This window comes from Sinohyriopsis cumingii, chromosome 18, assembly GCF_028554795.1.
Source record: "Sinohyriopsis cumingii isolate HCF-2022 chromosome 18, ASM2855479v2, whole genome shotgun sequence".
NCBI lineage: Eukaryota > Metazoa > Mollusca > Bivalvia > Unionida > Unionidae > Sinohyriopsis > Sinohyriopsis cumingii.
In genome coordinates, this window is record NC_142978.1 from 29,611,159 (window position 1) to 29,625,896 (window position 14,738).

The following is a 14,738-nucleotide window of genomic DNA, read 5'->3' on the forward strand; positions in this document are numbered from 1 at the left end:
ACAAACTTTATTATCCACTTCATGTATTACCAACATGTTTCTGACAGGGGACTGCAACATTTGCTGGTCTATGGAGACCTCCCTCTCTTTCTCTCATACATACACGTACATAGACAAAAAACTTATTGTAGATACGGGATCCTTTATTATCTTGTAAGGACCCTATAAAATTCAAATGTTGGGGTCCTTGGGACTCCACAAAATATTAGTCTTAAACTAAGCCGTGAAGCTCTGAGAACAAACACAATATTTTCAAGATCGCTAATATGGTGACTATAATAGATGTCAGATAGGAACTTAGATTTCAACCAACTTGACATCAAAAGAAGTCTTTTAGTGAAAAGCCCATACTGATATACACCATCATTTAGTGGAGTAGCTATGAGAGTTTCAAGATGGTTGCTGCAGTGGACATATTGGATGTCAAGGAGGTACCATTTTCATTTAGGATCAACTAGATATCATAAAAAGGTCTTTCAGTTAAAAACCCACATTGCTATGACTATTCAGATGAAGTAGCAACAAGATTTTCAAGATGGAAGCCATACTGAATGTCTCAGAGGAATAATTTTTGGATTTTCAAGATGGAAGCCACACTGAATGTCTCAGAGGACTAATTTTTGTGTAGAATCAACCATATATATATATGTTCATGAGGAAGAATGAAAGGATTTTTAAGACGGATAATGGATACCATGGTAGCCATATTGGACATTTGATTGTGCACCATTGTCATTTAGGACTATCCTTAAAAGTCTTTTAGTTGGAAACCCAATGTTAATATGACTATACAGGTGTAGCAAGATTTTCAAGATGGCTGCCCACACTTAACATTTATAGGAGACAAAAACTTAGGGCTGCATCAGTTTATCATTTCAGCCAATCAAGTGTCCTTTCTTAGATGGACTTTGGGTATGCATGCCTCAAATACATTTATGATGCTGTGCAATGATCATATTTTCTAAATTACATTTTGATATTTAAACATGTACTTTACCATTCTCCATCTACGATCAAAGAAATGTTTCGAGAGCAAGACAAATGCATTAAACTGAAAGATTCTTTACTGAATATATTTTAAGGAAATGTTTAAAATATAATTTTTCTTTATTGAGATCGAAAAACTTCCAAGCCTGCTTTATAATATATACCATCAGACTATTTACCGAGTTGTGTGACATAACTAGAATTACCCTGTGGATTGAAGAAACCAGTCATCCAGAAGATGTCGGGTCGGCCACTGAAGACCCAGCTGTGGAACTGCTCATTTCTTTCTAGAAGCTCTGTGAACCAGAAACCTATCGTTGAGGACTGCCATGATACCTTCCTCCACAAGTTTGGTACACGGGCATCAAACATGTTGTCAAGTGCATCACGCAGGTTCTAATGTTAAAATAAATACCAAAAATACATGCTTATGCTTTTTGTCTTTTGACATTTCCAAAAATTGCTTAACAGCAGGTATAACACTTTGATCAATATTTAATAAAGAACAATACCCAGTTACAAACTGTAGCGTGCTGGACTCGTAACAGAGAGAGTGCAGGTTTTAATCATACCATCGGACCAGCATGGGTAGGCTACTGTAGTGTGTCCTTGGTGAAGGCACTTTATTCCAATTGCCTTTGCAATAAATAACCTACTTGTGTTGTGTTGTAAAGCACCAAATGAAATCAAACAATAGATCTGCTAAATACCAGTGTCTCGGAGCTAAAAATGTATAAAAAAATTTGAAAAATTGCATTAATTGTAATTTAATTGATTAAATATAGATTGAGTAACACACAGTGCATCATTATCTGGCCCCTTGTTGGGCCCTTCTTTGTATACTATGGTTACATGAGGTCAGTGCAGCCAGTATGTTAATAAGCTAGTAACTACATTTAGACATTTTCATGTAGAACCAATCAGATGACCGAGCTGGAGCATTTGAAGAAACACTGTCTGTTGTATGAGGCATTCAGTCAGCAACTGGGATGCCTGTAGAGATGTGAACTTTTCAGTGTCAACGATGCATTTAACTTAAAAAAATTATCTGAGGAAAGAACCACCTGCCTCCCCTCCTTCCACCATGTCATTTTGGGGCATTACCTGCATAGCATACTGTTCCAGTTTTGTTCTCAGGCTTATTGCCCAAGTTCATGCATTCATAACTTGCTTGATCCCCAGTTTGTCAGTACTTGAATATACTTTAGGCTATATATACTTCATACACGTTTTTCGTGGTGCAATCCTCGGGATCAGACTTATTGAGTTTCGGTTATTTGTCCCCATATACCTTGTATCAGCTGCTTGCGGCTCCAAATACAGGTGTCAGACAGTCTGCACAACCCTACAAACTACCCAGAGTCTCTTCCTGAGGTATTCCTGTAGAACAAAGGGCCATTACCAAGTTTCAGGCATTCACAACTTTGCTTTTGAACCCCCAATTTGTGTCAGTACTTAAATGTACTCAACTATTATGCCCATACCTGCTTCCTATAGTGCATGTATGGAGTATTGGCTGATGTTTGTTATCCTGGCATCCTCAGGATCAGACTTGTCAAGTTTCAGTTATCAGTGTTCCTATATACCTCGTATCAGCCACTTGCGGCTCCACATACAGGTGTAAGACACACTTCACAACCCTACAAACTCCCACAAGTCTCTCTTCCTGAGTCATTCCAATAGAACAAACAATTCAGAGCTAGGTAGGTGCAGTGTGTGCTGTGACAGGACTTGCCCCCATTTATGTCAAAGATTATTTTATATGTATAATGAAGTGTCTATTGAACCTGTGTATTGTGTGTTTTTTAAATGGCATACAAATCTAATCATGTCTTCTATATATGCAAATAAATATGCCTGCCAAAATTTACCATGTATGGTTTATGTGAAACTGCAAGCAAGCTTATCAGGATGAAATGGCAGACATTATGAATGATCACATAAAACAAAATACCCCATGCTGCAATAAATGGAGGCATAAAATAAATAAAACCTTCACCACATAAGTAAAGCAACAGGAAGCACCCTCTTAATTCTGCTAGAGTAAACACTTGCAGAGCTATTAATTACCTCACTCATGATAATTGTTCCTTCAATTGCCAATTTCAGATCAGTCAGGGTGCTGCGCACAATGGAGATCACCCTTTGCATGCGGTCTATCTCCTGACGCAGGAAAATGTTCAGTGGCTGAAGGTGACCCATCCTCTTTAAACATTCCTTGACCTAAAGTGTCATAAATAATTTGTCAGTCAACATGCTGCAAGAACTTCCTCGAACACACACCTGCCATCATGTCATAAAAAGTCCCCACATCTTTTGACTCCTACTCACAAACATGATTTCCAATAAATATAATAAATGAAAGATAGAGATTTCTGACACTGCAATACATATGCCCATAATCTGAAGCTTCTATAAACATCACTTTTATTTGGATAGCTTCATGTTTAATGCATATGGAATAATTTGATCATATGGACAGTTTATAGAGTTATTTGTCACAGAGATGATTACTAGGCAAATGAGATGAGAGATGGGCAACCACCATTCAACAGATTACTTGACTGACTGACCATAGCAAAGTTTTTTCATGGTAATTATTTTTTATAGTTTTTCAAGCATTTTTGTGGGAAAGTCCATTATGATAATTTACAATAGTAAAGTACACCAAATGGAATACTTCATTACGTTTTAAGTTAGATAAATCAGAGATTTTGTCAAAGAAACAGTAACTATTATACTGCCTTGCTTTTCACAAGACTGCCAAAGTAATCTAATCTTAGAGATATTGAATAGAAAGAGGTCAGCAGTAAAATCTGAAATTGGGTTTAATTCCAAATATAAAATCATGAAAACAAATCATGATTATTTCAGTAACTGAACAATAAAATCAGGGGCTGTACTGGAGTGAATCCATTTTAAGGCAAACTGCTGAAACGATGCTCTCGTCAAACATTACAATGCCAAGATTTGACATGATGCATGTTTGAGACTTCCTCTCAGCAAAGCAAATGCAGAAAAATGATTTTTATTGTTCAGAAACATTTAAAAAGATTTTCAAGAAAGTCTGAACAACATTACCTTCCACTCAATAACAAGTACAGTGTGACCCCACTATAACACTGTAGTTTGGAGCCATAGAACCCGACCACATTATAGACAGAACCATGTTATAAGCAACCAGGTCAGTTAGCTGAAGAAAATGATGCATTTACCCCAAACAAAATTGTGGGGTGGGTAGGTGTAGGTAATAAATGGCAGTAAAATACGTGGTTCATCAGCACAGTTACCATCTTAAATTGATCATATTAAATGAGAAATACACCTGTAGTGAAAACAGAGAAGATATATATAATAGTTTACTTTATTTAGAGAACCATGAATTGGTACATATACATGAATACTGTTTATATATACATGTCTAATGTATAGCATGAATAATATCAACAATGTGTACTCACCTGCGAACCTCATCATATACATTGAATCCACAATACAAGTGATTCCATCGAAAATATGCACACACACAGCTTTAATATATTCAATAATTTAGTCATAGGTCATATTGGTCTGATTTCAGTGGAAAAACATAGCACAATCACATAACGAATGACGAAGCACATTTACTTTTCAGTATGTCCCAAGTCGGTAAAAGTTAGTTTGCATTTTAAGCCAACGATGGCAGAATTTGTAAGCATAAATTTTTCCCTACAATAAGGAAACTTTCACGGCACAGTTAATGTTTTCCAGTCACGTTGGAAAATGCAAAAATCCATCAGATTCCACCACTTTTATTTAAGTTTGGTACTGACTTTCTTTGATGAAAAGTTCTTTGTTTTTATTGAAAGATTGTAATTAGCTTTCATTGATGAAAGGTGCATGTATTATTGAAGTCACTGCTAAAAGACAGCTTTGGAGAACCAAACAAATGCCCATTCCTTATTGTGGCGGCAACATCACATAATTGTATTGCATGACTGAAACTGATTTATTTTCCACTTGCTAAGTACATTTTCATAATAATCGGTGCTTCGAAGGTAATCTGTTTCCTTTGAAATTTCAGCAAACTATTTTATCTGGGTACATTTTTAAAAAGGAATTGGCCATCGTTTGGACTATTTTAGTTACTGTCCCTCCATGCCTATTGAATACACCAATAAGTAAGATGTAGGTTTTATTTTTTTTATCTTTTTTTACATTTGTGGTTTGACAACAGGGATTATTACAGAAAATATGAGTGTTCTGAATGATTTAATTCTGAGTGAAAAGAAGAGGAATTTTACTTACCATCCACATACAAATGTCAGTCTTTGTAAATATATTTATTACCAGCAAGTGGCTGAAAATCCGATGAAAGATAGATTTCAAGATAATACCTCGTCCGGTTGATCTATATTACCAGAAATGTCAACAACAAAAAAGTGGATATTTCACAACATCCTGTGCTCATGCTAGAAGTCAAGATAAGCGGATTATAATAAAACAATGCATTGTTTAGATGGTTTGTCAATATGGATAAAGAATTTATGTAACAATAAGATAAATTTTAGTGCATTTTATATCCAGTTTGCAGCTTCCTTTTATGAGGCCTCTGAATTTCTGCACTCTAAACCAATGGTTGATTATAAAAGTTTAAACAGCCAACAACGTTGACAATAATAAAAAAAATTGCCATATGATATGTTTTGCTGCCAATAAGGAATAATAATCCAAGTTTGTGACATTGGAGAAGATCTACGCAATCCCAGAATAAACTTTTTATGTTATTTTTCGTACATTTAAGAAGAAAAAACTACTTTTTCGTGTACGAGAAATACACATAAAATTTCAGGAGAGACGCCACGAATGTCTTGTATTATTCATATGCAATCTCTTCCCCAAAATGATATTAAAGTTTTTACATTTTTTTTCATACTTTTAAGAAAGAATTTTTTTTGTGCACAAGAAAAATACATGTATATGAAATTTCGGGACCCACACCACAACCATGTTATATCTGAATTCGTGTTAAAATGGGGTCACACTGCACAAAAAATTACCATCTAGGTTGGTGTATGTTAGTTTCAGTTAACACCAACTACACTTTTATCGCCTTTGAACAATCCAATACTCTATAAATGTCAGAGTGGCTGTGACAATGTATGTTTATGCAAGTGGTGATGATGTAAGAAATACCATGCCTTCCTGCCTGATTTATTTGGAAGTGCAATAAATTCTTTTAAAAAAAACATGCATTTAAAGCCAACTGTTAGAATCTAAAAATTCGCACTAATGTCTGGAAGGTTGGCAGGTATGTTAACACAGCTGATTCCTCCTTTACATCTGTTTATTTAATAAATCATATGGTAATGATAATAATGTCAGCTTGATTTACAAAGCTGCATGTGGTTACCTAGATCCATGAATACTGAAAATTATTCAAATTGTTGGAAATAGTGATGTGTACCGTATTTACCGTACATGTTGGGACACCATACATTTATTTTAAAAGTAATTTTTTTGTGCACTGTATGTTCTGGGACACATCGTATTGTTTTAGTCATAATTTGTGGGACACCTTTTAAATCATTCGAAAATTACATGTCGGAAAATGCACTCAAACATAAATTTTATTAAAGAAAACTTTAAAAAAGAAAACGCTGTGAGTGTTGTTTGTTTACACTTTACTTTCTAGATGCAAATTTGCTAAGAACAAGAGCTCATGTAAGAATGAATCGTTTGTGTATATGAGAATGAGTTCAACTTTTTCTGTCCGAAGTTATGCTTCAACAAAGGTTTTTTAATATATTAAATGTCAAGGTTTATTTGCCATTCATGCTCGTTGCCTGACTTATTTTGGAAAACAACTACTGATGAGCACAGTATAAACTATTCACTGTAATTAAGTAAAAATATATTCACAGAGAGAGAGACCGGTAGATAATGATGGTACAGAGTGATTGATAAACATTAATTTTATTTACACAGTAGTGATATCTGACATAATCCAAGTACTGCTGAACAAACTCGAATGCCGCTAACATATTTAATTTAAATCCTTCAATCTGCCCACATTCTTAATTGCCCACTCAACCTCCTCAGGCTCAAATCCATCAAATTTGTCCTCTTCACTGTTGTTGCCATCACATTCAATATCTCTTATGATAATGTCCTCACATCCATTCATGTTATTATACTTTAAATGATTTTTGTTCAAATCTGGCTATGTCAGAATGATTAAACTGCTTTCACAATCCAGTTCACAACTGTTTGTTTATCTGCACTCTTAATACGAGAGGTGTTGTCATTTTCCTTGGAAAGGCCCTCTGTTGCTTTATGAATAAAATTTGTTTTTGGATTTTCCTCAATTCGGACTAGACCAGTTTATTTTGATGGACATCCAGTTACTGTAAATTGGAGGTACATCCACCCAGAATAACTGTAGGTACTGTGTTACCCCTTCTCAAAGCCTGTTTTAAAGCATCTGTAATATGTGCCCGGAATGAATCCATCACTAAAAGAGATCATTCCTTTCCTGTATACTTGAGATATATTCTTTAATCCACTGCAGCATCATCTCCTCATCAACACAACCCTTCTCCTGCACATGTATGAGCCATCCTTTTGGTGCCTAAATATCTTTTAGCTCCCTCACACCACAAAATTTTACCACTGGCAGCAACACATCTCATGCTGCGGAAACTGCAAGTACTGAGGTTAGATGCTTTTTATCCACACCAGTCATGCAAATTCTCACACTTTTAACACCTTTCTTTTCGACAGTACATCCGGGAATGAGATCAAAGTACATATGTGTTTCATCCATGTTAATTATCATCTTGTCTTCAAAATCGTCTTGATCTCTTGTTGCCTTTTACGAATTTGTGGAATAATTTTCTTTTCTTCTCAAAATCTTCTCGGAGATGCTGGGCCATCGTTGTCCGTGAATGAAGCACAAGGTTGTGTCGCTTTAAAAAACCTGCTGCCCAGTTCCTACTGGCTTGAAACTCAATTTTTGGACCTTCATCTGACACAAATTTCTTGGCATAAGCACATAGTGTCCACACTAACGGGGATCTGCACATCGTGTTTGATAAGAACCACTTTGCAATTTTTCCATCTAACTCATTTCCATATGATACTGTTCTGTTCTCCCACTCCCTGCTAAATGTCCTCATTCATTCAGCTGCTGAGAATAATCTATTTTTGACCGATTTGTAATGGTTGATTTGGGGGATTTTGAAATGTCTTGCTGTTACTCAAATTCATGCAATTTGAGAAATTTACAACTTTCTCTTTTTGCTTTAATGTAAAATGCTTGTAATGCCCTCGCCTGACATCGTCATTTTCGTAGGCATCATCTCTCTCCTGTCTGGGGTCTCCAATTTTGTGTCTTTTTGCTTGGTTGTGGTGGGGGGGGGGGCACAACATGAACACAATTAATTTCATTTCCTAAGTCTTGGGACACAAATTTTTATATATATATTTTTTGTGTCCCAACATAGGCAGTAAATACAGTAATAATATGTAAACACAGCAGACCCAAATCTGCAGCCACATAAAGCAAAGACAGATTTGGGTCTATGCTCTTTCTTCTACTGATTATTAAGAGTAAACATTCAATGCACCAAATCTGGGTCTTTGATGATTACAGACTGCTGTGTGTACATAATTAAATACCGTAATACTTATTCATGTAATTAGTAAAGTTAGAGTCATTTGTGTTATACTAAGATCCTACTTTACCTCATGTGGAACATAGTTTGGTGGCAACTTTTTTAGCATTTCCTCTGCCTGCCTATAAACCACTGACTCTCGACTCTCTCCCTGGCCACCACCACCCTCCTTGGGCTGCATGCCCATGATGGCCTCCAAAATAGCATTAGCCATGTTGGTTTGAAACCTGTAAAATGAATGACTTGTGTAGGACATAAATGTACATTAATATAAATTTAAAGATCAATCAAATTATCTCTACAAAAGTGTGTCCACTTTATAAAAAATACAATAGTGTTGATTCTAATGAGTTACGAAAAATTAATATTATTAAAATCCACACTGATGAAAATACTAGTATTTAAAAGGCTGCAAACTTTAACTTATCAATGACAAAAATGCTGACTTATCACCTCATGATAAATAAAGTGTGTACTTATGTACATTCTCTTAAATCATAAGAAAATTCAGTTTACCAATGAACATATCATCTAATCAGATCAGTTACCAAACTGTTTAAACAAAATTTGCTGTAGAGAGTGTAGCACATGGTGAGAAAAAATATGATCTAAAAGCAAAACTTTCACCAAGAATGAATCCATGTAATGTTAGAGCCCTGAGGTCACCTTTACAGAGGGTTTAGATCATGCAAAACATTCCTGAAGCAAAGATGGATGAGATGCATTGCTAATGTGCCTATATATGCATGTGCATGGAGAGGGGTGCCGAGAATTAGGATAAACTAGACTTTCTTGGTACATTCTTTGAGCCATAAACATACAGTAAGTGATGTAAAATCCATCTTTTTCTTTAAGGAAAAAATGTTGTTGGTTGATTTACTATATGAAGTTAAAACTAAAACAAAATTTCATCCTGGATCAATGGAGATAAAAGAATTCCATCCTTGAACAATGGAGATAAGAGAAATAAAAATAAATGCAATTATATTCCGATAAAATAAATTTAGGACATGACATGTAATTTTAACCCAGACTATGGTGTATTTTTATTTCAAGAAATATAATCTTACGTAATGTCTGCATTTGGATGCAGTCCAAATGCCTCTGGTGAGTCAACAGCTGGCAGTTCCTCTATGAACTGCATGAACTGCTCTAATGTCTTGCACTTGGGGATCTTGTATCCAGTGTAAAATTGGAAGGTGTCAGAAAACATGAAATCCCCAAACCACACCTGAAGAAATCAAATAAATTATACACATCTTAATTTAACAGTATTATAAACAAAGAAATTTTCTCCATTGTGACATACATGTTTAGAAAATACCAACGACATTATTTATATTAAAAATATCGCGGTCATTTTTCCATTTGACCATTTCTTTGTGGAACATCCTTAACATACTGTCCCATCACTTATTAGGTTAGATGACTTGAACTGTTAAAAAACTGAACTGCCCTAACGCTTTAACTATAGTGACAGTAAATATTCTACTTTCCACACAACATTTAAGAAAAACAGCACTCTAAATCATGACCTACCATTTGATCATTTAATTAAATTATCACTGTAATTGCTGTGAGATGCCCGAAACTGCATCTTACCATTTTCTGGAGTGTAACCAATATACAGATTAAAGCAAAAGACAACCATGTAACTCTAATTCTCAGTCATCTGGTGGAATTTATACATTACTCAATCACATCTAACTCAAATGAATTACAAAGGACTGGAACGTATAGAAAAAATCCACACATTGGCCGCAACCATTGTGGTCATTGAACATGGTTAGATAGGCTAAAAATAGAATTTGTGGATTAACACACACACACACACACACACAAAAAGAAACAATTTTAACATTGAACAAGACAGGGTACTAGATAAAGACAGAAAAATCATGTGACAGTTCATACATCACTTCCTGTATAACATTAGGCATTTCATTTTCAAATGATTTGTCTTTAAAATTAAATTGCAGAACTGTAAGATTAGGAACATAGGAATAAATTATTAAAAAAATTTAACATGTCATCACGTAAACAAAGAAATAATATATTAGAAGAAAAAGCTAAAGTTATTCGACTTGACAACAATGGGTGGAGTTCACTTGCCAACAAAATATTGTTGGGAAGACTCAAATAAACAAGGTCGTAAAAAATAAGGAGAATATTCTATAGCAGTGCAAAAATGGAGTGAAAAGAAATAGAATTGTTTACATCGAAACAACGAATATACCAAGATTTAAATAACGCATAACAATACGAACTATTAATTTATGTTACCTTGTAATAACTGTTTTTAAGACAAGAAGAACATTTGAATAATTAATGCTACTTTTAAATGATGATATTAACTGCTTTATCCCTTTACCTCATACAAGCATCTTTGGACGCCCCTACTCCATTCGTATGGAAGCGCCTTTTGATGCCTCTACAAGATTCGGATGGAAGCGCCTTTTGACGCCTGCTGTAAACATCAGCCATTCTGAGCTAGTTCTCGTAGCGTCACCTTCAGGGAAAACCCCCCTATTAGATACTACATTCATTTCTGCGAATGACAATTATGTCAGATCACGTGGTCGCTATTCATGCACTGGTCGATATCTGCTATTTAAAGTAACTGGGTCGTAATCTCCACTCTCCAAAATGGCAGCTGCGGATTTCATTCAGTACATACGAAGTTTTCACGATTAGAATAACAACCACGAAAGATTCAATAAATTAGGTAAAAGTCTCTGATATTGATGTAGGCAGCAATTAGTTTTTATAAATTATCAAATTCAGATGACTTAGTGATGGAGACGCAGACGAAAACCTTGTAAATTTCGAGTATTGGAAATGGCAGCTACGGTTGGTCACGCAGCCTCACTGACATGATGGTGAACGAGTTCTCTCTTGATTTTGAAGCACATAAAAAATTCTTCTGTGAAAAATAATTACACAGCTATAACAATCGGACTTTACTCTTAAATTTTTCCACATATATGTGTACCAAAAATGTAAAATGGTTAAAACTGCTGTTAAACGTAACATACACTACATTGCTTAACAGTTTACAGGCAGGATTTCATTCAGTTACTTACGAAGTTTTCACGATTAGAATCACAACCATGAAAGATTCAATAAATTAGGTAAAGGCTCTGATATTTATGTAAGCAGCAATTAGTTTTTATTGATTATCAAATTCAGATGACTTAGTGATGTACACGCAGACAAAAAACATGTAAATTTCGAGTATGGGAAATGGCAGCTACGGTTGGTCACATGGCCTCACTGACATGACGGTGAACGAGTTCTCTCTTGATTTTGAAGCACATAAAAAAAAAATCTGTGAAAAATAATTACACAGCTATAACAATCGGACTTTACTCTTAAATTTTTCCACATATAATATATGTGTACCAAAAATGTAAAATGGTTAAAATTGCTGTTAAACGTAACATACACTACATTGCTTAACAGTTCACAGGCAGGATTTCATTCAGTTACTTACGAAGTTTTCATGATTAGAATCACAACCATGAAAGATTCAATAAATTAGGTAAAGGCTCTGATATTTATGTAAGCAGCAATTAGTTTTTATTGATTATCAAATTCAGATGACTTAGTGATGTAGACGCAGACGAAAAACATGTAAATTTCGAGTATGGGAAATGGCAGCTACGGTTGGTCACACGGCCTCACTGACATGACGGTGAACGAGTTCTCTCTTGATTTTAAAGCACATAAAATATTCTTCCGTGAAAAATAATTACACAGCTATAACAATCGAACCTTACTCTTAAATTTTTCCACATATAATAGATGTGTACCAAAAACATAAAATGGTTAAAACTGCTGTTAAACATAACACCACTACATTGCTTAACAATTCACAGGCAGGCCTATGCGTATGTGGTCAGCTAGGTAACAGGTGTTCTATTTATAGGGTGCTGCACTTTGTCACTATGCTCTTTGAGGTAAAGGTTTATCTTATATTTAACTTTCCTATCGCATACACATATACATCTCACAAATATAGTCCCCCTCTGGAAAGGCCACCCATCCTCTAAGGCCACTGTCCCGGTGCAGAAGGGGTGGTTGTATATGAGGGGGACCACTGCAGTAGTCCCCCTCCTGAATGGTCCTCTGACCAGCAGCCCCCTGCTCCATATGGCCAGAATCCATCAGCACTGATGAGTTTGTGTTCAAAAGTACCCCTCACGAAAGGCCAACCGGCTCACGCAACCAGCATATTAGTGCAATAATATAAAATTTACTCCTCACAAGTGGCCGCATTTTATTTTAATATGTATCCAGAACCAGTATTTTATTCATAACATGTGTTAAGTAATCCGATTTCTGTTTCCCGATGTCTGGTTTTCGTTACTGAAAGAAGTGTTGACTAAAGTACATGTACCACTAAGGTTAATATTATATCATTTACGCCTCACGAGAAGCGATATTTATTCCATAAAGCTGAGAAAGGCTCAAATTTTAATCCATACAAAAGGGTAAGTATAGGTAATCCAATTAGCTTTACTGCTGTGTTATCATAAGATGTCCAGTTTAGTCACTCTGATAAGTGTTAAGATTACAATTATTGAACAGTAGTAACAGCTAAGAAGTGGCAGTATCGATGTACAATACACAAATCAACAGGAAAATGGTTTGATAGCCTTTATGGCTTTCCTTAGATGTTGAGCTTGTTCACTTTGATAATTAGTGGCTATTACTTAACTGACAATAATTGTCAAGATTACAAATCCTAATGGCCACAAGGTCAAATCTGCGTAATCTTAATGGTACATAACGAAGCCATTCTGGCTTCTCTCACTTAGTGTAAAGAAATGTATAAAAACAGGGTACCAGACTGCGACTAACGAATCATGTGACAAGATCACTTCCTTTAAAAACACACAGCAATTTGTTTAGATGCATACAAAATTGTTGTACCAGTATTGTTGTTGTTGGGTTTGATGCCATTTTTCAGCACACAATAGGCCATACATGGCAGCCAGTATTAATGGTGGAGGAAGCACCCGGGAAAACACCTGAAAGAACCACCGATCCACGAGAAGCTACTGGCATACCCACATTGGCCGAATCAAGACCAGTATTGTAGTTGGCAACATAAATAACTTACTGCAATAAGATCAACATGTCATTGAGGAAAAGAAAAATTCTCAGTTTAGAAGAGAGAGTGAAAATAATTCAACTGACTGGGGTGGTGGGGTTTGAGGATCCTTGCAGAAAACTGATGTCGGTTAGACTCAGATAAACAATATCGTGAAAGATAAGGAAAAAATTCTGCAGAAGTGGGAAGGTGAAATGGACGCGGAGAAAGGAAGATTGTTTGAGCCAAGAGATGTTTGTATCCTGATTTGAATGACAAGAAAAAGCAACAATTTTGTCAGTTGAATTGGGATATGACTTTACCGCAAGTAATGGCTGGTTGCACAGATTTCAAGTGCGACACAATATTAAGTGTTCTGTCCTTAGTGGAGAATTAGCTGATGTTAATAATGAAGTTGTTGAAGACTGGAACAAAAGACTAAACTATACATGCAGGGGATATGATAACAAGGACATTTTTTAATTGTGACGAGACTGGTTTGTTTTTTAGACTGTTACCAACAAAGTGACAGATGATGTGATCTGTAACATAATTATAAAGACAGTTTTAAAACTATATCAATGGTTATTCATAACATTCTTTTGAAAATGATGGAACAGTTTGTTTTACATTGATTTCACAACATGCATGTGATTTTTTTAATGAAAATATTAAATGTTTTAGAAATAAATGTATTTATGACTTTCTTCATGTGTATTTACTATTCACATTTGTTATCCCTCTCTAGAAAGGCCACCTTCATTATGAGGCCACTTCCCTGCTGCAATAGGGGTGGTCTTATAAGAGGGGGACTACTGTATTGTCAAAAGTTGACTGATTATGTTGTCTTCAGATATTTTTGTTCAAGCAGAAGATTTATTAAAATTGTAACTAAATGCTTGCTTTCCTTTTATATTTGCACCCCTCCCCCAGTTTTTTCACTCTAAAGTAGGATTGCTAAAGTTTCATTCAGATGAATGAAATTAAAAGAGGAAGCTAAA

General features: G+C 35.4%; 1 protein-coding gene across 1 annotated transcript in view; it reads right to left on the minus strand.

The window, feature by feature from the left end:
* Positions 1 to 14,738, minus strand: part of LOC149776300 (dynein axonemal heavy chain 8-like) — a 565,538-nt gene that overhangs the window by 9,787 nt on the left and 541,013 nt on the right. Inside the window, exons 84-87 of the mRNA XM_089942774.1 lie at positions 9,713 to 9,873; positions 8,713 to 8,869; positions 3,058 to 3,210; positions 1,194 to 1,383 (exon numbers count right to left, since the gene is read on the minus strand). Of these exons, the coding sequence (XP_089798900.1) occupies positions 1,194 to 1,383; positions 3,058 to 3,210; positions 8,713 to 8,869; positions 9,713 to 9,873 (661 nt within the window). The remainder of the gene's footprint in view (positions 1 to 1,193; positions 1,384 to 3,057; positions 3,211 to 8,712; positions 8,870 to 9,712; positions 9,874 to 14,738) is intronic.